This window comes from Mixophyes fleayi, chromosome 4 (genome assembly GCF_038048845.1).
Source record: "Mixophyes fleayi isolate aMixFle1 chromosome 4, aMixFle1.hap1, whole genome shotgun sequence".
NCBI classification, from domain to species: Eukaryota; Metazoa; Chordata; class Amphibia; order Anura; family Limnodynastidae; genus Mixophyes; species Mixophyes fleayi.
In genome coordinates, this window is record NC_134405.1 from 160206716 (window position 1) to 160234047 (window position 27332).

The 27332-nt window shown below is 37.5% G+C and overlaps 1 protein-coding gene across 7 annotated transcripts in view; it reads left to right on the forward strand.

The window, feature by feature from the left end:
* Window positions 1-27332, forward strand: part of CACNA2D1 (calcium voltage-gated channel auxiliary subunit alpha2delta 1) — a 612754-nt gene that overhangs the window by 432836 nt on the left and 152586 nt on the right. For all 7 annotated transcript variants that reach the window (XM_075208701.1, XM_075208699.1, XM_075208698.1 and 4 more), the window contains exons 8-10: window positions 787-856; window positions 14363-14413; window positions 17616-17715. In XM_075208701.1, the coding sequence (XP_075064802.1) occupies window positions 787-856; window positions 14363-14413; window positions 17616-17715 (221 nt within the window). The remainder of the gene's footprint in view (window positions 1-786; window positions 857-14362; window positions 14414-17615; window positions 17716-27332) is intronic.

A 27332-nucleotide genomic window follows, 5' to 3' on the forward strand; every position in this document is an offset into this window, starting at 1 on the left:
CTAAGCACTCCCTGCCATTTAAACTTTTGGTAGGCAATCAGAGCACTCCATTAGGAGTGTGCTCTCTGTAGCCTTGCGGTAAAAGGAAAAAGTGTCCCAGCTATCAACCAGCTGTGACAGGTCTATTCACTGTGAGCCGTTGTGAATAGAGTGGCGGTTTGTAACAGTATTCTGTATATTTGAACAATGATTTTAGATAAAAAGATTAATTTTTGTCTAGAGGGAAGTTTTGCTGCATCAGTACTATAGAGACATGCAAACACTCAGCCACCCATATGACAACCACTAATTTTGCCTATAACCAGATCGGTTTTCGTGGCACCCTAGCATGGTGGGGAGTGAGGCCTGTAAATAAACAATCTTCCCAGCTCCATAAAATTAAATGTATATGATTGACTGAGATTTTCAAACAAGTAAGTCTATTTTACTGTGGTACTAAACAACACAGACATTTTTCTCCTTTGCTTCTGTGTTCTTTTTCTTGTTACATCTGCTTATTACTATTATTATTTAATATTATTATTATTATTATTATTATTATTATTATTCACAGATTAATATTTAATACTAATATCACTAGCCCTGAATTGTAACATTATTTAAATGGAATACAGAATATGTGTGCTTTTATGCAAAATAAATCTGTACTAGATACAATAGTTATTGACAAAATGTTAAATGTGAGTCATTTCACTATCCCAGTATAATTGCTTTTGTTCAATTGCAATTTTAACAAAAAACAAATAAAGTGCTTGTTGAAAAAATAATAATAATTACTCTGTTTAGCTTCTCCGTGGGTGGATAAAAGCAGAACTCCAAATAAAATTGATCTTTATGATGTGCGAAGAAGACCCTGGTGAGTTTACTGTGTTTATTTTATACAATATTGTAGTACGTTCATTTATATCATTATAGGTATTGGATACATGCTAATAACATGTCGGAACAAATCCCTTTGCATTGTGACTAAGGAATGGCTGGACATGGCTCACTTGTTTTCTCTGCTTCATTATTTTTAATTATAAAAGGACACTAAACAACATTGCTTACAAATTACTGTATAATCAGAGGTGGGTGTTGGAGTGGTCTATTAGAACTGTTTTGTTATCTGCTGAGCTTTTGGTGGTTAATATGCATGACCTATAACATGTATTCTATCATTTAATTAGCAATAGTAACCCTAAAGTGCCTAAATAGTGTTATCCTAAAATGGAAATAATAAAAGCAGAAGTGAAATATGAGCCTTGGTCTGCACACCTCATTATCTCCCATTGTTTTTCAATAGTCTCTTTTCTTCTCAGAGGGGCTTTGTAATTGAATACATACATGCATTGTTTATTTGTGAATAATAGAGAGCAAAGCTTAACTAAAGTACTTGTTTTCAGTCATGTATAAAATTTAGCATATTTTATTGTACATGATAGTGGGTATGTAGCATTTCTTAAAGAGAACATTTGCAAAATTATATATTGTACACTCTCTTTCTACTCCCCTTTCAAGTGATATAATATATACAATTAACTTTGGTTCACCTAAACATTTAGTGCACAAAATAAAATGTGGTACTTTTTGACATTGTAAATTTCGAAAATAGTACCAATATACATTAGTACTATTTTTGGCATTTACAACTCCAAAAATAGTGGCACATTTTATTTAGTGCACTATTTATGCATCATGAATGAAGAGGTTCACAGTGGAGCAATATCTTGCTGCATGCACTCAGTGTAATTGTTGTGTAAATAGCTATGGGAGGTAAGTGAACATATATTGCAGAAGTGAAAACAATCAGCTAAGTGGTTCGTTCACAGATATGTGCTGTGTCAATTGCTAAAAATGCATGAAAACTATGTTTTCATGTGTTTTACTGTTACCTTGACAATTTATTGTACAGTACTGGTGGAGTTTGTGAACACTTGAGAAAACTTTAAGCATTTGTTAAAATAATCCTATTTTCAAGTGCATTTCATGAATTTAGTATGAAAAATGCAAGAATAGCACATAGATCTGAACAAGCCATAAGGATATGCACATACTGGCATTTATAATGGGATAATAATGTTTGCTCAAACACAAATGCAAATAACTGCATTGAATTAACGTATGTATTTAAAAGGCATTAGTCTGTTGTTATTTTGTTGCTCAAGCCAAACGCATGTGCAAACGTTTAAATAAACGCTTCTTAGCCACCTCGCATTGCATTACAAGGCACCCCTGTTGAAATGAATGTGAATTTTCAACTGCATTATATACACTGTAATGGGACAAGCATTCATAAAAATCCACGTCTGCGCAAGACAATGTAAATCCACAGAAAAACTCAAATATGTACCTTATGTATTGGTGCAATGAATTTTACATTCACAGCTATTTGCATATTTGCATATGCTTTACTTTGTGTAGAAACGCAAACGTTTAATGCCAGTATGTGCCACCTTTTTACTTTACATCTATCTATCTATCTATCTATCTTATTTATATCTACACACACACACACACACACACACACACATATATATATATATATATCTATGGATATAAATATCTATAGATATAGATAGATATATCTATATATATATATTTATATATATATATATATATATATATATATATATATATATATAAATGGAGGAGGAGGCGCACAATAGTGTAGTACAGTATTGTAATGGAGCCAAACAGGAATCCAGAAAAGGAACCTAATCACCAAAGTGAGCCAGAATTTTCCATCATAGAGACACCCACAATTACTAGTGTGGATGAAAATATATATCATATATGGTGAGGAATCACACAAAGCCACGTATCACTCAGATTAGACAGTGTGCTAAATAGAGACACACAGGTCACACTAGTGCAAGTATATGCGTACCAGAAGACAAAACTTTTAGGCTTATCTGTAAAGATGTCCTGTAGACTGTGATTATAGATCACTCTCCAGCCACAACGGATCAACCAATTGATTGCCTCAATAAATAGACAGAGGAACACAGGTGTAGTATCCAAAAAGGTTCACATTTATTAAAAAGTAGTAACTTACACATCCAGAAGCAGATGACAAGCCTATCTGATCAGCGATGGTAGTAGACAGCAAATTCTCAACGCGTTTCGTCTGTAAACAAACTTCATCAGGAGAAAAGACATACGTCTTCTGGTACGCATATACTTGCACTAGTGTGACCTCTGTGTCTCTATTTAGCACACTGTCTAATCTGAGTGATACGTGGCTTTGTGTGATTCCTCACCATATATGCTATATTTTCATCCACACCAGTAATTGTGGGTGTCTCTATGGTGGAAATTTCTGGCTCACTCTACTTTGGTGATTAGGTTCCTTTTCTGGATTCCTGTTTGGCTCCATTACAATATTGTACTACACTATTGTGCGCCTCCTCCTCCATTTTTTCTAGACTTCTTCCTGCCACACCGCTTGGCCTAGAGGATTGGCAGCCGCCTGCACAGGGGAAGTGTGATATAAGAAGGAACCAGTTCAAGATTATATTATTGGACTAACCATTTTATTATTGGACTACCTATCATTTCTGTACTGGTATTGTGTCATAGCGCCATTTGTATCTTTTCTGTTTGTATATATATATATATATATATATATAATCTATAGATAGATATATCTATATATATATAACTGTTTACTTGCCTTTGTGTGTGCCTAAAATAAGATAACATGTCCATTAAGGAACTAGGTTTCATACCGAGCTGTATCTTTGGAATTCTTTTATAATGCTTTGCATTATGAGATTCAAGATAGATGTGGAGGGTTTGAGTGGAAAGCTAAATACATAATGTTCTCTACTCCGTTTTTTGAAATACCTAGGGCACTTTAGCCTTAACAGAAGACCATTGATATTCTTATACATGAGACTTTTAATGTATTGCTGAAAACCTCCTTCTCATACATCTAATTGATGTTCCAGTTTTCTCCTGATTAATTTTACTACAATACATTCAGTATTTGCAGTAATAACAAGGCTATCATACGTGAATACATGAAAAATGTGGTAAACACATTTGTAAAAGGGGGAAACAATATCAAACAAATCCAATTTGCAATGGAGGGAAATTGCTAATCTTTCTGATTGTGTCGTGTAGTATAAACTAGAAATAACAAACAATTCTAGTCACAATTACACGAACACACCCTTACTATACATCTCCTACATGTGTCAGCCACTTCCCTCCGCCATTCTGCCTCTTTAGTCATAAATGTAAGATGTGCAAAATGTGGATACCAATGTATTTATACTGTTTGGAATACATGTGCTGTGTAAAAACAGTTATATTATATAAATAAAACAGATATACTGTAGGTCCAACTCTTCATAAGCCCCCAAGCTGCCTTTATTTAGTTAAAGAATATATAAAAATAACACTTACAATGAACCCACACATGGCCCGACAAATAGAATATAAAAAGGTGATATTTCAGTATCCATATGATTCTGCTAATTTGATATAAAAGCAATAAATATCCCACCAATAATAATATTAGCTTAGAGAAAGATTATAGTTCCTTGCAGACTGAGAAGGAACAGATCAATTGTGCACAATGCTTAAATCATTTGACAGACAATTGAAATTCTGTCCCTCAGCAAGTGTATTAATTGAACTGGCATGGCAGGCCCCTTCACCTCCGGGCCCCATACCTACCCCACCCCCTGTAATGACTGTAGATCCACTACTACGCATTTGATACTATTGCCCGAGTTTATCTGGAGCATTTATGTCCAATAATCGGGCAAATCAACCGACATACGAACGTTCGGTTGGAAGTCGGGTTAGTGTGTATAGTGACGTGATGGTCGAAAGTCGTTCCAAAGTGTCGATTGTCGGCTTGTTTGGTTGGTTGTACTGTTTAATATTTTCTGACCAATTCACCTAACGATCATGTAGTGTGTATACGTTTCCGATCGATCCACGACCAACTGCCGATAGTTCCTCGAGCTGTAACTCCTTTGGAGGCGTGTGTATGTTCATTTCTGATGCCTGTACCAGTCCCACGTGCTGCGGTGTCCGCACGTCACTCATTTGATAATTAGGTGCTTATTAATGCGTACAGCATATGTCTGCCATTTTAATTATTAACCTTTTCAGAGAAGTGTTAGAAAAAAACAACGTTTCATTTATATATGTATTGCTTATGTCTGCCTCCATAATTATCCATAATTGTCATTTTATTGTACACTAAATACACATTAATAAAAATGCAAAATATGTGTATTACATTTGTCTGCCTGCATAACTATATACAATTTTGTATATAACACGTTTTTGTGTTTCCTATAGATCTGGTTGCATATTAGTACACCTGTGTAAATGGTACTGCATCTTGCGTCTGTGTTCTGTAACCCTTTACATGTACATTCAACATGTTTTATAATCAAACCTTTATTTACTTGTTTTTTTTGTTGTGTTTTTTGAGGTACATCAAAAGCATGCATCAAGTTTTATCGCAGTAATTTGTACAAATATAATTTTTTAACAATTGTAAAATGAACAAAGGTTAGGTATAAGATGGGGGAGAGAGAAACAGAGTAGAGGGGGAGGAGGGACTTAGAGATATAGTTAGAGAATAAAAGAGGAGGGCGAGGGAGGTCATGGGATGGGTGGGAGACTGAGGGGAGAAGAGGTATAAGAGAGGTGGAATTGTTTGAATGAATACTGGGGAATATGGGTTTTGGGTTAGGAGCCCGACCTTATAGAAAACCATACATGGGTCTATATAACATATCTAGTTGCATATTTTGGTTATCACTTAACTATGTAAGTAATGGAGAGGAGAGAAGTGAGAGGTGGATATGGTGTAAGGAATGGATAGGTGGAGGAAAACACAGTTCTCTGTACCTTTACTCAGATAAAGATTTGGCTTTAACGTATATTCATACAACATATTATTTATCAGGCTCCACATCCTTATAGTCGTCTCAATAAGGACCATTTAGTTCCTTCAAATACCTGCATGATGTGAGATTGTACATTGCCGTCTAACATTTCAATATAGACACCCCATTTATCATGAAACGGTTTAACTCCTTTTTCCAAATCCGAAAAGGTAGCACACCTATCAAATTACAGGGTATCTAATAAGTCTGACTTTAATTCTAATACAGTTGGAGATGTATCAAAGACAGCAAATAATAAAGCTTCATAATGTGGGCGTAGTTGCAATAGGAATGTAAAATTTAGGAAAGTGATCAATTTATTCCAAAAATTTGTTGTCTTTTGACACATTTATTTATTTATTTATCTATTTACTTGTTAATGCATATATTTGTAAAATACACAGAATAAACCACACATTGTAAATCCAACAGATTTATTGCTAAATTCTGTAGAAAAAATTAATAGTTGAAAAATCTAAAGCTTTAACATATTTATATTAGCAGTATTACTTTGGACTTTTTAATGGTTAAAGTGGCTACTGCTTTGTGGCATAACCTTCTGAAAAAACTGAAACATCTCCATTACGTTTTTTTTATAGTTTTTTATTTTATTTTTTTACATCACTGATGTTTGCCCTTAATTCTTTAAAATAGTCATCAAGCTTTCCCATCTTCTCGACCACACCCTTCAAAGGACTACCAACATGCTATTCTCCCTAAGAACTTCCATCCGATATGACGATGGTATCCACGAGAAATGCAAAATAATATGTTTAGCATTCAACTTCTATATCTTTAATAAAGTTATTTTTTTTTCCAACACCAAGTCCCAGTTGCTCACCTTGTACACTGCTCGTAATAAGTTTATGTTGTGGTCCCTCTTGTTGCATCTCAGGTGCTGTTACACATTGCACCAGCTAAACCTGCATTATGGTCACTGTTCTCACCTGTTTCCCTCTTTCTGCATTCACTTGCTGGGCTGAACTGAGCATGCACACACTTGGTTTGCTCAATACTTCCTGCATTCTCTTGTTTGTCTAATTGCCTGTCAGCTCTGTCTATTTAAAGCACCTGCTTCTCTACCAAGTTGCCAGATCTTCAGGTCTACTCTTTTCTTCAGATGTCCTGTTCCCTGGCTCCTGTTTGCTGCCTGTTCTCTGAAGTCTTCAGCACATCTATCCGCAGATCATCACAGCCTCTGTCTCTACTCCACCATCATGTGCTAACGGTCTGCAGATTATCGCTACCTGTTCTCTGAGTCTCCAGCACATCAATCCGCAGATCATCACAGCCTCTGTGTCTACTCCACTATCCTTGTGGTAAACACTCTGCCGGTTATTGCTACCATCGCTACCAGCCTCCTGTGTTAATCAGCACACTGCTCTACTGTCTCCTAACCTTCCAGCCATACTAGTATTCCTCATCTGAAGCATCTTCAGTTATAGTCCTGGTTCTCTTAATAGTTTCGCTCATCACCTCCTAGGAGAACCGCGATCTGTGGTTAGGGAGCTGCGAAGACCAAGCACCATTGTGGGAGCCTCTGGCGAAAACCTCCCACTCCGTAAGTCGCCGAGCTTTCTAGGAGGTAGTGCCAACATGAGCAGACTGTACGGGTACTCCACTGACCCTATTGGTTGTGACAGCTGCCCTTTACCTCCATAGGTTCTGTAAAACAGGCGCCATTTTGGTAATTTTAACGGTATACATTTCTCCCCAAAAAAAATTAAAGTTTTCACATGTGACTTCAACTACCTTCTTTTAATAATTTTTTTTTCTTCGAATTCGGTATCTATTTTTTCTGCTTTAACAAGTACGTGTTCAGCTTTAACATTTTCAGCACATGTCATCGTACATTCTTCGTGGAAATAATACATTTTCAATATACTATATACTATTGTTAGTCGTTCATCTACAAAATCACTAACAAGTCCTTTAAACAGTTGCACAATATGTCAAACTCACTTTTTTTAATGTTTCTATCGATTAGCATCAGTCTCCATTGTTCTTTCTTTTTTAGGTGTGACCAACACTTCTGCACTTGAAATTTATTAACTCTTCAGTATTTTCTCTTCTGGCAGTCGTAGTACTTTTACTATCAATTCCACCTCTCTTAGGCTCATTGCCTTTGCTCTTTTCACGCTCCTTAATTGTATTTCTTCATCTTCTCCATCCCCCATCACTATTTCTACAATTTTTTTATCTTCTTCACGCACACCCACAGACACCTGCTCCTCATCCTCCATCTTCTAACATCCCTTGGTGCCACTCAGACATGGGCGTTCGTTTCACTTGTGGACCAATCAGTGGTGGTACCTGTACAGAGTAGAGCATTGTGGGTGAAGGCCATTCGTTTATAATAACCTCGTGTTTAGCGAGCGTACACTGAACACATGCAAATGAATGTATGAAGAAAGCGTGTTACCTTTGCTTTTTTATGAGGTTTGGGGTGGTTACTATTGAACATGCTCTACCCTTATTTAAATTTCTTGGGGATATCATTACATGGACCTCATAAGTCGTTTCAGTGTGTACAAAATTCTAATCTTTGCTCATGACAATATGGCTGTGAAAAGTCGCTGCCTGGATGGTCAGTCTTTCGTTAATTTTCTACAACGTCCAAGTGATCGGGCCTTCGGTCAAAGGTAAAGTCATTGTTAATAACACGTCGGTCGGAAAGTGTGCACCTAGCCTTAGTAACGAAATGGTCAGACATTTGAACATTTCAAACACCACCTAAAGAATTTCCTTGCTCTCATGAGTAAGTCAGAGATGCATACAAAAAGAACTTCCAAGAGCATATATTTTATTAAAGTAGCTAACAACCATTTAATAGTATCCTTGTTAATTCCAATGTGCAACAGCTAATTTCCTCAGGATTCAATTCACCTGTTTTTAATGAAACATAACTCAAATGAATAGAATGCAAAATGAATACATTAATTGCAACTAGATATATACAAAATATATAAATATAACATAAAGTATAGATACATAAACTCTGTAAAATACAGTCTAGACCAATATATTTTAATACATATAAAAATGTCCAAATATACATAATAATACTATTAAACATTTTCGAAACCTCCCCATAAAAAATAGTATTAAAATAAATTAACTGCCACCAATATATATATATATATATATATATATATATATATATATATATAATTAGAACAATAACATATGTTACCCCCCCCCCCCTCTATCTTTGTTAAGAAATGACTGAATACAATTTAAGCCAACTGCTTCATTCAGGCTCTCTGGACATAATGTACCCAACTGAAAGATCTAAAAAATATCCCAGCCTCCCATCCCACCATGACCTCTCCATTGTCGTTAACAACACTACCATCTCCTCTGTCACCCAACTCCGCTGCTTGGGTGTCACCCTTGACTCCTCTCTCTCTTTTGCCCCCCACATTCATTCTCTTGCCAAAGCCTGTCGCTTCCAACTACGCAACATCGCCCGCATCCATCCCTTTCTCTCTCAGGAGGCCACCAAAACCATCATACAGGCACTCATCATCTCCCGCCTGGATTACTGCAACCTCCTCCTCACCGGCCTCCCCCACTCCCGTCTCTCCCCCCTCCGCTCTATACTCAATGCGGCCGCAAGACTCATCTACCTCTCACGCCGCTCCTCCTCTGCCTCCCCTCTCTGCCTTGCCCTACATTGGCTCCCCTTCCCCTACAGAATTCTTTTCAAACTCCTCACCACCACTTACAAGGCTCTCTCCCACTCTACTGCCCCTTATATCTCTAACCTCCTCTCCATTCACACTCCCACCCGCTCCCTGCGCTCGGCCAATGACCGCCGCCTCTCCTCCACTTTGATCACCTCTTCCCATTCCAGAATCCAGGACTTTTCCCGTGCAGCCCCCCTTCACTGGAATGACCTCCCTCGCCCCATCCGCCTCTCTCCTACTCTGTGCTCCTTCAAACGTGCACTCAAAACTCACCTCTTTCTCAAAGCCTACCAACCATCCACTTAACCCCCATCTCCTCCACTCATTCTCCCCTCTCTCCCATTCCAACTTGATATATACAAAATATATAAATATAACATAAAGTATAGATACATAAACTCTGTAAAATACAGTCTAGACCAATATATTTTAATACATATAAAAATGTCCAAATATACATAATAATACTATTATACATTTTCGAAACCTCCCCATAAAAAATAGTATTAACTGGCTCCTCTTGTGCCTGGTCTGTTTAACCCTCCCTTAGGATGTAAGCTTGCTTGAGCAGGGCCCTCTTCCCTCCTGTCTCCTTACCCGTTCTTCTGCTCCGTGTCTATTGCATCTGCCTGCCTGGAGTTTCTGAAGTATTGGTACTTTTGTTTATTGTTCTGTACTGTTATACCCTGTATAGTCTACTGTTTGTACTATGTGCGGCGCTGCGGAAACCTTGTGGCGCCTAACAAATAAATGATAATAATAATAATAATATAATCAACTACATTTTCCCCATTCTTGGGGTTGATCTAATCTATTCAATGCCAGTGACTTTTAATTCTCTGGGATCACTGGTCAAGGAATCAACACTTTAAACTCCTTGCGGTACTGCCAACATACTGGATCGTATAGCTCACAATGCACTCTTTTATAAGTTAATTTTTTTATTGGAAGTAATAAATTTCTATTCAATTTTAATAATTTTGCACATGCTTCCGCTAAGAGAGAAATATGGGTACCCCTTAGATAAAAAGAAACTAAGGATAGTTTTAGATTGATGAATGAAGTCCATATCAGATGAACAATTATGCCTGTGTCACGGGCACTAGGAGTCTTTACCCAGGGATCACCAGGTGATAGGCTTACCAGAGCAGTATAGGTGGTAATATGGTACTCTGGTAGCAGGGTGATCACGGAACAGGAAATAGCAGATGATGAGATGCTCAGGAAAGTCTATGACTAGCAGCACTGGCAATATGGAGGTAGTAATACACGAGGAACTGTATGGACAAAGGACACGTGAAGGTAGTCAGTGGTCTGCGGTAGCAAGTTGTACCACTGCTATAGTGAGGAGGAATGTCCAACAGAAACGAGGAGGTGATGAGAGTCAGCGGTCTGCGGATAGCAAGTTGTACCGCTGTCTGAGTGAAGGAATGGAATCCAAGTGGAGGTATCCGGGGAGTCAGTGGTCTGCGTTAGCAAGTTGTACCACTGCTATGTGAGAGGATACTGGAACAGGTGAAACTGTAAACAGGAGTCAGTGGTCTGCCACTAGCAAGTTGTACCACTGAATATATATGTGAGGAGGTGCACGGGGAGAGACTGCAACACAATATATACACGGGCACCTTGACTTTGATCCACAGTAATATGCACAATATAAATGTATAAATGACTGAACAACACTGCCAATATAGAAAGTCTCTTGAAGTAATCCAGCATGAGATAACACAGTCAATGATGGCAGTAGAGTCAGCAGATAGTACACTCCAGAGGAGAACCAACACAGTCAATGATGGCAATAGACTCAGCGGATAGTACACTCCAGAGGAGAACCAACACAGTCCAGCAAGGTATGCAATACACAGCACAGTCAATGAGAAGTATGCATACCGTGGTTCAGGAGAAGGCAGTCAGACAGGAGTGCAGAGATACCTGAAGGGCAGGAGGCCAGCAGGATACAAGTCCCTGGATGGGTGAAGCGGGGGTCTAGCAGGTGCAGCGCACAGGTAGGTAGACCAGCAGGGAACACAGGAAGGCGTGGAGAGCGGATCAGCAGTAGATGGATGAGTAGCGCTGAGAAGTAACAGCAGCGGGTCTCTGCGGGAACACGGAGGTAACCAATAGCAACCAGCAGGTGCAGTAACGATGGGACCCCGGAGCAGAGTTGAACTGGAACAGATGATCACGGAGAGTAGCGGGTAGCAATAGTGGCAGCAGACTCAAGGAAACACGGTAGAGTTGACGAGGACTGAAGACTGAAGCGCACAGAGGCAGCGGATAGGAATCAGCTAGCAGTCACGATGATGAAACACAGACGAGTTGCAGGTTGAAGACTGTAGTGCACGGAGGCAGCGGATAGGAATCAGCCAAACAGTCACGATGATGAAACACAGACGAGTTGCAGGTTGAAGCCTGTAGTGCACGGAGGCAGCGGATAGGAATCAGCTGGCAGTCACAATCATGAACAGGTGAGTGGATGTGGTTGAAGCCTGTAGTGCACGGAGGCAGCGGATAGGCATCAGCTAACAGTCCCAATGATAAATGGTAGAGTTGAAGTGATTAGAAGACTGTAGTGCACGGAGGCAGCGGATAGGAATCAGCTCACAGTCACGATGATACAGTAGATGGTAGAAGTGGTATGGGAACCACAGTAGTAGAAGTGGTTTGGAAACCACAGAGGTAGAAGTGGTTTGGAAACCACAGGAATCAGCAGGGCTGAATAAACAAGGAAACACAGGAACACCTTCAGAGGCTCATGGGGAATGAGACTCCAAGATCAGGCAACGTGGTGTTGACCACAGGTGCTTAATATAGGGAGGTTGCCTGATCTGCCAATTAAGTTAAAGGAACATACACTGGAGGTATAGAAAGGGCTGCGCATGCGCAGTCCCTCAGGATGGAGGACGGCCACGGTTCCTAAATGTCCGGGAAGAAGCACTCACAGTCCGGTGAGTGACAGCCTGATGCATATAAACTATCCAAAAGGAATAATATTAATCCATTGTGAATGAAGTTTACTTTTAAAGTGCAAATATATGTTTGTATCCACTAGTTTGCAGTAGTTCCTTATAAGCTATTGTTCCCAGGCATGACTGAAAAAAAGGTGAGATCCAAAAAAATCAGTAGATTAACTGTGATAATTAGAAGTGAAAATGTAATTATTTGAATTGTTAATTATGTTATTGTGCAAATAATTGAGTGACAGTCTCTAAACACACTCCCAAATGAATATCAAATAATCTATATAGCAGCCATAGAATACCAAGTTTGCCCCAAATTTTCAAGACAAATGTCTTCCTGTTCAAAGACTCCCATGTATAGATCAGCATAATTCAGAGCTCACCTGGTGCCCCTGGCTGTTCCCATATGTTTGTAAATAAAATTACTTATGAAAAAAAATCATCATTATTCATGTAATTAACAAGAATATTATTGGTCGGTTGTTACTTATATAAAAGCTCTTGCAAATATCTGTATGGGTCTCTGATTAAGTAGCAAGTGAGCAAGGAGACTTTAGGCATTATACATTAAAATGTCAATCAACTCATTCTAATCAATAAACACTTTTCCCCACGTGGATTTACATCATCCTTATTATGTAAACGAATCTTTTGGATGGAAACTTCATTTAGTGAGAAAGGAGGATTGTTTCTTAATTGTTGAACTACCAGCTTTTTGCAATCTAGTAAGTACTTGCTTTGAAATTAGATAAGGGGTTATGGATATCTGTAGCAGTATACTCCAGATCTGCTATGCTTTTTGTCTAGGATTGCCTATTTAGGAGTTCATTAAGCAGCTTGCTAAGTGACAACAAGTGACAGGATTTCCATTACTATGCTCCAGATACATTGGCTATTACTCCCCTACGTGAGTACATTGGAAAATCAATTATGTCACTGGTGCAAACACACCCTTCACTTTGACTGCAGGCATTTTTTGATTTGTATGTATCTGTCTACTGTTTTCTTTCTTCAAACTGATATAATGGTAAAAGTGAAAAATATATTGTTTTTATTTCAAATTAGCGAATCATATGGATTTTGAAATACCTTTTTATATTGTATGCTTGAGACACTTGCGGGTTAATTTTATATGTGTTTCTTTTATATATTTTATGCCCCTAGAACTTACCTTGTGATATGTTACATTTAATTATTGCATGGGAATTTATTTATTGTAATGACATACAGTATATTTGATTTAATATTTGTTATTATTGGTAATCTACTTTTACCTATTTAATGCTGTGAACTATTTTAGTGCTGGTATCTTTGTATAATTAATAAAGGTAATGTACAGTGCTAGCAAATTAAAAATGTGTATCTTACTTGTTATTTCAATTTGCTTTGTAAATACAAACATGTCATGTTGGTTTTGTAATTTGAATTAATAAATTCACTAATATACTGTTCTGAAAACTTCAAATACATTTTCCCTTGAACTATGTAACTAACTGTCATCACTTCAGTTCTTGCTACGCTACATTTCCCAAGATACGCAGTCTATTGCTTGCCGCACTGAGCTTCATGACCCAGAAGTGCTAAATTCAGAATACAACAAAATGTTATATTCTACTTCGTAATGTAATTCTTTTCAATTTACATTATTTCAATATAATACTGAAAAATGGTTGGCATACTATTGATAAAGTGACCAATAGAGCTGAATAATTTGACTATATTATAGTATAATTTTTATTATAGTATAGTATAACTATAATAATTATATCATAACTGCGAAATGCTCAATAACTTTTTTTTCTTGTCCATATTTTAGGTACATACAAGGAGCTGCATCACCAAAAGACATGCTTATCCTGGTGGATGTGTATGTATGGAACTAATTTATTTACCAGTGTGTGTGTGTGGTTATATTAGAAGGGAGGGCTTCATAGAAAGCATTGCCTTAGAAAAAAAGACTTACAGACTTTGTATATTGTAGGTTAGGGCAAACCAAATATTCCTCAGCACTTTACAGCAAAAAGATTGAGCAAACCTGTATTGACAATAATACGGGGCTGTAAAGCAGTTATAGAAAATGCACAGGTGCTTGTTCGAAATAATTAACCAGACATCTATTCTTGACCGGGGGCGAATTGCTACATATTCATGAGTACAACATGGATAAGTTGCTTATCTGGAATTAAAGTCTTTTGAGGAGCAAATGTTACTAGATAAAATATAGGATTATGGAGAACAGTACAGAGGAGTGTAAATTAAGCTTTATTTAGAGAACGGGAGGTATATGCTACAATTCAACTAAATAATATGACCGGTAAGGAATGTGACATACTTCCCTGGATAAATGAATTTTCAGGAACCACTGAAAGTTTAAAGGCTAGTTGACTAAATTCGGAAAATCATTCCCATGTATAGGTGTGGCATGATGGAAATGGGAAGTGGCAAACACAGAAGGGACGAAAGACAGGCAAGTGCAGCATTGTTTCGAGCTTTATAAAGAGAACCAGGGGTATTAATTGAGCACTGGAAAAAAACGCCAGTGGCATAACTTGGAAGACTTGGAACATTAGGAAAACTGTTAGCCATTATATTTAGTCTAATAGTCACATTCAAATCTGTGCCTTCTCAGTGATGGGAAGCTGGTTAAAGGATTACAATAGTTGAGGTGGGAAATGGTTAAAAAAGTAGCCCTGTAAATTTGTTAGTAAAACTGATTGGACAACTGAGTCATGGCAGCCATCAAGTCAGCTCTATTAATACATTTACGATGAACAATGGTTTCATTTACACTTCCAGTGTGTCGGTTCTGGACAAGTGACCATTACTGGTGCTCGCATAGGGCAGTTCCCAGTATCTTACTGACATGAATATACACTATATACACCTGTGTTAAGATATAAAGCTATTTTGAGGGCATTCTGATGCAGGACTCTCACTAATACTGTGAATGCTGAAATTAAACATATTGAAGCTGCAAATAAAATTGTGTCTAGTGAGCTTAGCATTAAAAGTCCCCAGAATTACGACTACTAAAATGTATGAGGGGAAATAGCTCTTGGAATCCAGCAATTCAGGATGTGATGTGTTTGTGTATGGTCAAAAAATGTCATTTTGGGGATCTGGTGCCCATGTGGTTCAAACATTATAATGTACCTTTACCCCAATAAATCAAGGATTAAACATCTATAATAAGTTAGGATCTTCCTAAAAGATAGAACAGATAAGAGCTGCACATTACACCTTTGTAGCTCACTTGATGTACGTTAACATCAGGCTCTTCTGGCTATTTACTACTGACACAAGGACATTTTTTTTATGAAGAAAGGGGAAAAATATTGTAACATTTTGAAAGAACACCAATATTTTCTATTGTGTGGTTGTAATAAAAGTCCCAATTTAGCATATTGTTTTTATTTGAATACCTTAATTATATTTCTTTGCTGAAATTGCAGTTGGGAAAAAGGATATTTATCTATTAAAAGAAAAGTTTGGATAGATGATTTCAATTGGTGTAACTTTATAACTTTAGTATGTTAAGGATATATGTGAGAGATTCTGGTAAGGTAGAAGCAACAGAATTGTAATTCCAAAACAAGAGAAGATTTTGGTGTGGGAATGCTAAGAATAGTGTTGATATAGGATGTCATGGAGACTGCTGATATACAGTTTACAGCCGCAAGATCCATGGGACCAATTGTAAGTCTGGTGTCATAAACATGAATATGAAGCTGAGAAGAAATGCAAAGCTGGTGATTATTGTATGACGGGCCAAGAACATCAGAAAGATAAATTAGAGATTTCCAAACTCACAGTTTGGTTGAAAAGCTGGTAACCATAGTGTCAAGGTCTCCAGACAGATACAAAAAATTATTATGGGATAACTTCCTAATAGATTGGCAGTCGGAACATCTTTGAGACTTTAGATGAGCAGGATAGGTATAATGCTGAAAGTGCTTAACGTGTAGCTATAAAGAAGTGGCACTCCGGTACAATAGAAGTGAACATTGGAAAACATGGAAATTGAACTCATGACAGATTCCGAGAGGACATTAAAGACTGTGATGCCAAAAGTAGTGCCAGAACTGCTTTCCTTTGCGTCGCAGCACAAATTAAGCCCTGTGAATAACAAACATTCGGATGGGAAGATGAAAAGGGGGAGTTAAAGAAGATCAGTCATTTTTATTATTTGCTTACATCTCACATGGAAATTAAAACATTCCCATCAGAGTATGATTTTCTTTGCTCTCTGCATATACAATTGTGCCCTCGATCCAAGAGATATGTTTGTTCCCACTCAGCAGGTTGCAGAACTGATTTTGATTTCAGTTTTATCTATTTTATGTGTCCTTACTAAAGTAGAAAACAGAATATATTTATTCTACAAACATAATGTAAAAGCATAATGTGATATTTTTGTATTTATATAATTTTGATATTTGTATGGAACAAAAAACTGCCATTTACTCTAACCCCATTAGATTTAGAACAGCAACAAACAACAAACAGAAAATAAAATAGAACCCAGTCCAACCTCACAATTTTGCTGGCATGTTATTGATCATGTTTCCCCTGATGGCGCATATATTCTTTTTTTGGCATTTATTTAGAGTTGCATTGTCTGAGTGAAAAGTGAGAGATTCAGTCTATTAAAAGCATCTCTTGGTTTCCGCAGAGGGCTCTTTGTTAGGTTAATGTCAGGGGGAAAAGCATCAAGTCTGATGTTTCTAGTAGATTGCTTTGTACTAAAAAAATCTATTCTCTAGTTTGTCGCTTTGATGGAATAGATTGCATCTGATGTTTTAAATGGATTGAAATACTTTTATATTACTAAAATGTGTTTCATCAGCATTTGCAATCCCTCCTGTTTGAGCTTTGCCCTGAAGCAGACAAGCTGCCATTTAGATCTTTTAAAATGCCTAATACCCAAAGTAGGAGGGAATGGACATACATGGAAAACCTAGAATAGCTTTCCAATTAATTTCATTGACACAAGACCTGCACCTGATTAGGATATATCAAACAGATTTATTTTTGTAACCCCTCTCCCATTCTCACGTCTCTTTGTAAAGGAGCGGGAGTGTCAGTGGGCTGACCCTGAAGCTGATAAGAACATCAGTGTCTGAGATGTTGGAAACTCTTTCAGATGATGATTTTGTGAATGTTGCTGCTGTAAGTATCTTGTTATTAATACATATTTGATACACATTTCCCTCATGTTATTTCATTGTGGCAGTTAATTCTTACCTATCCCATAGACACATTTTTCGTAACGCTCCACAGCTATGGAAAAACAAATTTTACAAGAATAAATATTATTTTCAATTATAATTGATTTTGAGACCCAATACAGAGTAAATATTGTAGTACTGTTCAGTCTAAATGTTTCCCAAAATATTTTACCATGGGGGTAACAGGTAATCATTAAATGCAAGTAGACTCTATCATAAATATGACATTTGAAATGCTTTGTGGCAGTATTCTCCTTTATTGTTACCAACCATCTGTAAATTTACAGGCAACAAAAGTAAGCTACATTTTCACGTGTCAGTAGGACAATAGTAGAATCCCTTCTGACACCAAAATAATAAAGTGTCAAACAATATTTTTTATACAATTCAATAATAATAAAAAAATATTTTATATACTAACTAAGCATTATTCTTGGTAATTTTAGTTCTGTATACTACACCTTGAGCTACCATAAAATGAACTTACAAATAACCATTAGCAGAAATATATAATTACCTTACACAAAGTAACTGCTGTTGTTGGCATACGCAATAACGGAGTTGTTAGAACTATTGAGCTCCTAAATATTAGGAAAAATACATTTTCCTTTATTTCTTTGACTACCTGTTCCAAGTCAGGATGATTTATTAAAAATTTGTTTTATACTTAATATGAAATAATGTCCACTTACTATGCTGTAATACAATGCACAGTGCCTTTTGCTGGTACACTGCAGTACAAACTAACCACCTTTTATTATTTCCTATGGGAGCTGGTCCTGCTTCAATAGCAGGACCAGCACAAATTCATGAATGAAGAAGCATAATTAGTCTCCTGTCTAGAAGGGTAGGTATCCCCAGCATTGGTCATGCTGACATGGCAGTCTTTGCTGCTGCCAGGTACATTGCAAGTCCCCTACTGTAAAATGGTGTGATGTTTATAGGAATAGCACAACATCAAAAGGTCTTAGTGAAGGGACATCTGAGTTTCCTAATATATTTTAAATACTTTGCAGCACTTTCAGTGCTTCGGAGATTTACTTTCAGTCTGTGAAACAGCTAATGCAGTAGAAATGTTATGAATCATACTCCATTTAGTAATTGAACCTTGTCTGTGCAATGAAAAAGAGAAGTATTTTTAGAGTGGTTAGCCTTTATTTATAGGGTATCACAAAGTTCTGTTGTTCCGTACATGGCAGTAGTACAAACAAGATAGACATAGCTCACACAAATTAACAGAATTTCACAGCAATTGACATAGCACAAGTAGAACTGAAAAGCACGGTCAAGAAATTCAAGTTGTAACACAAGTAGGGTAACATCAATCAAGTCATATTGCAAAGGGCGGTAATTACAAGAATGGCAAGGGTAATGGCAAGGGTAGCCCAAGGTTACAAGGGAGGGACAGCAAGCAAGTGGGGAAGAGGGGTCGAGGGAAGGATGCAACAAGAAGAAAATTGATAATACAGAATTCTAATAAAAGTATAGTTGTGTTTGCATATGGAACCCATTCTAATGTGTACATCATATAACATTTTGATATTGATTTATAAAACTTATTTGAGATATACTTTATACTTTATTATACCTATGATAAACTGGAAGTTCCTTTTATTTGTTTTAATTTTATACACTGTAGGCCTGATGCAGAGTTGGCTGCAAAATGGGAGTAAATTACTCTTATATAAAGAGCATAGAAAACGAGAATATTTCCACCCATATGCAGAGCTGTACACATCTCGAAAATGCATTCGCCTCTGGCTCACCGGCATATGCACCTGGTTTATGATAACTCATCAGCAGCAGAAGCAGCGAGTATTTGCACCTTATCTTTAGAGGCCTTTACTGCACTTGGCCAATGATTGAATGACCCTTACCTGCCCTGGTGCAATTGGGCGTAAGTGACAGAATCACGCACATCTTCCTAGGTGCCCACTTTCTGGAAATGCACAAACTGATTTCACACAATGTTTTATGTAGAGTGGGGCGTATGCCAGTTTGTGTAGCGTACCGCTACACAAACTTGCATACGCCCCACTCTACATAAAACGTTGTACAGTCGGATATGAAAATAAAAAGCGAGGATTCCACCACTTGCCCAGATAAGTGCATACCACTTGCACGCTCTCTTACTGTTAAGGACCTAAATAGTGGGCACACTTCATAGAGCTAATGGACAAAAAATTTAATAAGAAATAAAAATATTAGGTACTGCTACTGTTTACACTGTATGCACAGTTCCTGTAGACTGCATACATGAAGCACAGCATGGATACATAATAAGCAATATGCATTCATATATAAAATCCATAAAATATATACAGGAAATTAAACAATATTTATTTTATTTCATGTAATATATTTAATTGTGTGTTTAATAAGAAATTATCAAATTTAGTTTTGTATCTTGATTTAAACTTATTGGATACGAAAATATTGTACATGGTTCTTGCACCATTTTCTTGGTTATATACAATCTGTGATGTAGGAAACTGTTGGTTGATTTTTTCCTTGGAAGAAATGTTGGCAGCTCAGACGGATATAAAAATAATGAATGATCAGACCGCACAGGGCAATCTGTGGCTCAGTATTGCTTTTTTATGATAATTTTCCATTTAATATTAGACTTTCTTCTGATAAAGGCATACTTAGTAAAATTTACGTTTCTAGACTAAAGGAAAAGTGTCCTTTTTATATATATTAAGGTTGTTTGTCCATGAAATGTTCATGTCACTGGTTCTAATTTCCTGTACAGATTGAAATTTACTTTCCTAATGAAATCGTAAAAGCTTTAAGGTGATTTAACTTAGGTAACAGTTTGATTCTTTTATAGACTAAACAAGCAATTGGAGTTTATTTGTCTTCAATTCATTATTAGGGCACTCTTCTGTTGCCAACCACACATTGCACAGAGATACTGACAGCCATAAATTGCACAGGGACATCCCTTGCCAGTCATACATTACACAGAGAATAATACCCCAAACTGATCAACCCCCAAATGCTGCCATAAATTGCAGAGGTATCCTCAAGCCCATTTTACCTGTCATATATATATATATATATATATATATATATATATATATTACACAAAGCTCAACTCCCAGTTACTGGGCGCTGTTAGCCCTCCAGCCATGTGCTACACAGAGGCCTCCCACCAATTGCTGGTCATATATTGCACAGGCTTTCCTTCTGGTGGTCTGTCCCCTCTCCACAGCGCACTTACCTGATCACTGGCAAACAGTGTCCTGATAACTCCACAAAGTTTTCAGTTTCTGGGGTCATTCAGAGCAATGCTAGTCCTTAATAGCCCCGGAACTACAAGTTGCAGGTGAATGACATGGAGCCAGGGGCGGATCTAGACATTTATTCTACACCATCAGAGCAGCTGGGCAGCACACTGTCACTGCTGAATGGACCTGCACGGTGTGCAGCTGTCGGCAGCAAGCGATCGCCCCGATCGTCCCCCCCCCCTGGATCCGCCAATGCGTGGAGCATCAGGAGAAAGTCCCGCTGACTGAAGGATCTTGGGAAAATCAATGCATTACATGAACTGTGAAACAGTGAGAGAGAAGTGCAACTGTCACCTCTGCTCTCGCTCGACAGTGGTCAGGTTATCATAACATATGCCTTTCCACTAGACTACTCCGCCAAAGTTGTAGTGTGCGAGAATTATCACACTTCAGAAAGATTTACAGGAGAAAAGAGACTAATATAAAGGGATTATGAGGGAGAAAAGAGAGGCAAAGACATATGTACTGAATTGAGTATTAAAAATATATATGTGTCTATATATATATATATATATATATATATATATATATAAAATCTGGGAATAAGGACAGAAGGACAAGGCGCACGATAGTGTAGTATTTTGATAATAAATAGTTTAAAAGTGCATACCAAGCTGTGGTGGTCTATAAGTACACCAAATCCTCATCATCAAAAAGAGGTGAAAAATAGATAAACCATAGAAACTGTGCAATATATTAATGTCTCAAGCATTGTGACACCATCCACTCTTGTGTGTGTGACTACGTACCAAATCTGAAATCTTTGAGGCTTATCTGTGTGGATTCCAAATGCACTGTACCAGATCAGATGATCTCCAGGTCCCAAAAAGCAGCCAGATACCTCATGAAAATGAATCATTAAAATCCAAATAGTGTGATATCGTAATGACACAATTTATTATATACACACAAAGTAATGCACTCACATTCAGGTGAGAATAAATGAGCTTATCTGTATAATCGATGAAGTGAACCACGTCCAGATGAATAGGATTCCTAGCGGTATCACGACAAGGTAATAGTACTGTCTCAATGTGTTTCATCTGCCAAATACCAGACTTCATCAGAAGAAAAGATAATGAATTATAATACTAGATCGGCGCTTCCTAATATAGTGCGCTGCGCCATTTTGCGCTCGACTCAGCAGCATATTAGGAACATCTTAAAGTGAAAAAATTGCAGGTGACCCAGCCCAAGGTAGCCCACTATGGGACTGGCCGGGGGGTTTGGTTCCTCCTGCCCCCAGCCCAGCCTGCATATACATATATGTGTGTATATATATTGAGAAAGTCTTTATTGAAAGGACGAAACGCGTTGGGAATTCGCTTTGCACGCTGTTCTGGACTGGTGCATCAGTGTGGGTTCACTGGCTAACTTTGCCCTGCATGCTGTTTCATCTTTGCACGAGAGACTGGACAGATAAGCTGTTTTATATTGTGTTTTATCCAATTCGAAGTGGTGCTATTATTCTGGGAGGAGACCCTGCTGGAGTCAGGACGTTACATTATAGCGGTCCGTTACAGACCACATTCATGTGAAGGTCTATGAGCACTTATTCAAGGCTATTTGAATTTGAATTTCTGGTACGGGAATTGCACATTTGTGGACTATCCCAAAGATGTTACACATTTAATGCACTATGTTGGCGCCCCTTTCTCTTTTTGTATTGTTTTATATATATATATATATATATATATATATATATATATAATATAATTAGTTAGTTAGTGCCTTTATGGATATAAATGTCGTCAGAGCGTTTTGACTGACTAAAGGTAGAGCTATCATTTAAATGCACTGCTTATTTTTTTCCTATCCCCCCCAAAAATAGTGATGAGTGGCTTTTCAGAACTAGTGCACTTACTACACTGATGCTACGCATATATAGAACAGAGAGAGAGAGAGCAAGCGTTTACCTAAAAGGAGAGATTGTTTTATGAAGTAGCGGGGTTATTTCTCCCATAAGATGAGTTAAGAACCACATCTCAGGTAGCACATTTCTCGGGGCAGCAGACAGGAGGATCTTACCTCACTCCCTAGTTCCTAACTTGACTCTCTCACCTGCCCATGGGTCACAGTCTGTGCTCAGTAAGGTGCATAAGGAAATATTTGTAATTGAGGAAGTCAGAAGCAAAAGTTAATTACTGGGAATTTAAGTCATAATCAGGTGCAATTGCCGCTGTGTTAAACTTTGTTTCTCAAGCTGTTGTGTGACTGGCTAAGGTCACAGATACACACACATACAGAATCACAAATAGGAGAATAAACCATTGACAGAGCAGATCAGACGAGCGTAAGGATCCAGGGATACATACGGAGCATTCCCTCAGTGGTTGCCTAACAGCAAACTGCCCATGAGTAGATGAAGAAACTGGGTTTAATAGATAATGAGATTGTTAGGTTGGATACAGGTGTTAACTGTTCAAAGGTATCAAGAATTTCCTTCGCTGTCTTTTGTCTCAGGCAGACATGAATAATTGGACAACCACCTGATTTAGACACAATGAAGAGAGAGATAGAAAACCATGGTTAAAATCCTGGTACATATTTGGCAAATTGGAAGTTATTTAATAACACAGTACAAAAATGTGTTGTAACACACAGCAGCCAAATAAGATGGTAACATCTGATTGTTTACTTTGAGTTACAACATGTTTGTGCTAATTTCACTGTATTATAAAATAACCCCAATCGTATACCACTGTTTTAGTCCTGGTGCCTGGAGTGTGGAAAAGCAACCAATAAAATAGCCTCTATTGCCCCTCATGACTCCCAAATCATACAATACGGGAAGAGAGATGAGAGACAAAGACTCCTCAACTCCCTTTAAATAAGACTGATATGAAGCAATCAAGACACAATCGGCAAATATCTCCTACATATGCACTAAAGACATCCAGGCCTCCAATTGCTTACATCTATCTTGAGATTTATGATAAAAATAAAAGTGGCGCTACCAATCATGTTATTAGCAAAACCTTACCTATCATTATTCATGGTCACAGCTAAAAGATTAGGATGTACTTTCTTGCCAGTGAAAGCAGGAAAATGACACTGTGACTTAATAAGCCGTATCAGGATTTATGCTGAGGTCTCACTGAACAAGAGGCTTATATATTAATGTGCAGAAACACTTAAGTGCGGCGTTTTTAATTATACAAATGCATTTGTTTCTTCATAAGCTGCCGAATGTGGAATGTGCAACGCTGATATAAATCACCATGGGTTAATGTGTCAGATCTTCCCATCTTAATTTTCATTTCAGCTACAGAAACTGCCGCTGCTTGCATGTGAATAGGAGCCTGCTGTAAATGTGCAATGTATGGGAATTATTACCAGTTCTCCCCAATAATTCAGTTATATGCTTTGAGTGCACAAAGTGGATCATGATAGGACCAAAAATTTTCTCCCAGTAAATTGTGATTCAGAGACTTGGTTTCATATGTTGGCATAATAGTGAATATAACTTGCCTGTGCGTTATTCAGTAAAATGAAAGTCTAGAAATTATGTTGTTTTGGAACTAACGACATGTTGAGCAAAGGGTGTTCTTTTCTATTAATTTTATAGGAATTGTTCCTAGGATAATTGTTAAATTTGTAACTCCTTGAAAGCATAATGTTACTCTGTGCAATTAATAGCAATTAATAACATCCTACATAAGCAAATATTTTTGCAAAATACTATAGAGCATGAGAATGGAAATTGCTAAAGTCATTCTGTTTGTAAAATCTGTTTATATGTCTATTCTAGAAGGAAAAATGTTTCCGTTTGCGCTAAAAGGCTGTATCTCACATAAACAACTTTGACTGTATTGCAGAGAACCTTTAAGTTTTCTGTGAATGAAGAATATTAATAAATATTGTAATACATATATATATATATATATATATATATATATATATCTATCCAGAGATTTTAATCCCCAAATCGGTCTGGTTGTAGACTGCTGTTCGATGCATTGATTTCAGGGTGATGTATCACAGTAAATTGCCTAAACTAATGTTATAATTACTCTTTTAAGGCAACCATCTAGAGACAACACTAATGTACCCATCAATGAAAGTAGTGATATATAATAATGGATGTTTATACCCTGCCTATTAATTGCTCTTGCATTAGTGGTGATAACAAATATGATTTTCTCTCTATCATATACAGTGGATAACAAAAGTTGATACACCTTTTTGATATTGTAGGTGTTTGTGATGTAATGTCTGAATTCAAGAGAAATCATGTCAGATGTTTTTCCACTTTTAATTTAACCTTGCAACTAACAAAGTTGAAGGGATAGCACAGTAATTAACATTGCAGCCATGGTCCTGCCTGTGTGGAGGTTGTATGTTCTCCCCATGTTTGCTTGGGTTTCCTTTAGGCTCTCTGGGTTCCTCCCACGTAGTCCAAAAACATGCTAGTAAGATTATTGACAACAATGGACCAGTTTGTGTGTGTGTGGTAGGGAATTTAGACTGTAAGCTCCAATGAGTGTGCCCAAGTGACTGCCTCACCCAAGGCCGCCTTCAGAAAAAATCGGGCCCATTACGGGCCCCCGTGCCACCCGGGCCCCATCCCCCATGAGCGCCCCCCCCCATGAGCAACACATACTTACCTGGGGCCCGCCGCTGGTCTCCGCTATTCTGTCTTCAGCCTGGCTGTCACAGCCAGGCACCAGGATCTGATCACAGGGGTGGAGGATTCATTCCCCCTGCGATCATGTGCTCTGCCTGTGACAGATCACATGATCGCAGGGGGAATGATTCCTCCACCCCTGCGATTGGATCCTGGTGCCTGGCTGTCACGGTGACAGCCAGGCTGAAGACAGAATAGCGGAGACCAGCGGCGGGCCCCAGGTAAGTCTTTGCTGAGCTGTTGTACCGGGCCCCCTGGTGAGCCCGGGCCCGGTACAACAGTACCCCCCGTACCCCCCTGATGGCGGCCCTAGCCTCACCCTTGGCCACAATGTAAAGTGATTTGACTCTATTGGAAGATAGGCACTAAGTAAATAAATAATTATTACTAAGTTGCTTTAGGATCAAATAAGATAAAATGTTTAAAGCAACCTAACCCCACACAACCTGTTAGTTTGGCTGCTCTGGGAGCCTGCATTATGGAAAAATAAGCATTGGGAAGAAAGTATTTGAATGTAGTATAATAGTAGATTATGAAATTCCATAGATATACATGTCCCACGGATGCTTTTTTGATCAATGTCATCCAATGATGTTGTCCACATAGGTTCTGTTGTACTGTAAAACAAAGCTTTATATAGAATATGTTATCATACATGTCATTGTCATGTATAAATTACTATTTTTAATGAATTGACATGTGTAAAAAAGCTTTTTGACAACCACAGTTGATAACATAATGGGAATGTATTTCCATTTCACTCATAGGCCATGTACACAATCCATCGATATAAAGGTATGGGAAATACAATAAAAATGTTGATTGAATTATATTTTGCTTTAATAAGTTTTCTTTCGCTATTATGATTTCAACATTTTTGTTTTGCTGTAGCGCTGCTCACTGGCCTTACGGTTATAGCAAATTTGTTTTGTTCCTAATCTTAAGGCTGTAACCAGGGAACATTTTGTACTAATAAATTCACTGTTATTGCTATTCCCCACAATATATCTGTAGGTAACTATGTAACAAAGCTTTCTCTCAAAGGTTACTCATTTTCAGCATACCCACATTCCTTAGAATAGAAGTGAAATGAAATCTATAAACAAATGTATCTCATTGTTTAGTAGTCTGGAATGGTGCAGACTGAACATTATGTCCCCTTTCAATCTGAATAGTACCACTGCTGATAAAATGCCACAATGCATTCTCCATTATAAATGATGTGGTGACCATGTGCTGAAAGATAATACTATTTTGTAATGGGATTTATGTCCTGAGCACCAAATTATTCACTTTGAAAATAAATGTTATATCTTTAATTGTTGAGTTGTAATTGTGTCTAAGACAAATTATAAAGGTGTGTCAGCTTTACACACTATTATTTAATGCTCAATTAACATTGTGACTTATTCCTTTTAATTATGATTTAAAGTTCTTAATTGCACTGAAGTCAGTCTCTCCTGATGACTTAATTCCCTTATAGTACATATGGTTTGCTTACTTATCTGACTTCATATTAAAGATGCTGGGAGCAATGGCTCATTGAGAGGAAGATAAACAAGATTATCTTGTAGAAGTTATACCTGTTGTTGGGGTACAATACATAACATACAACAGCATTATAATATTTTTCGTATA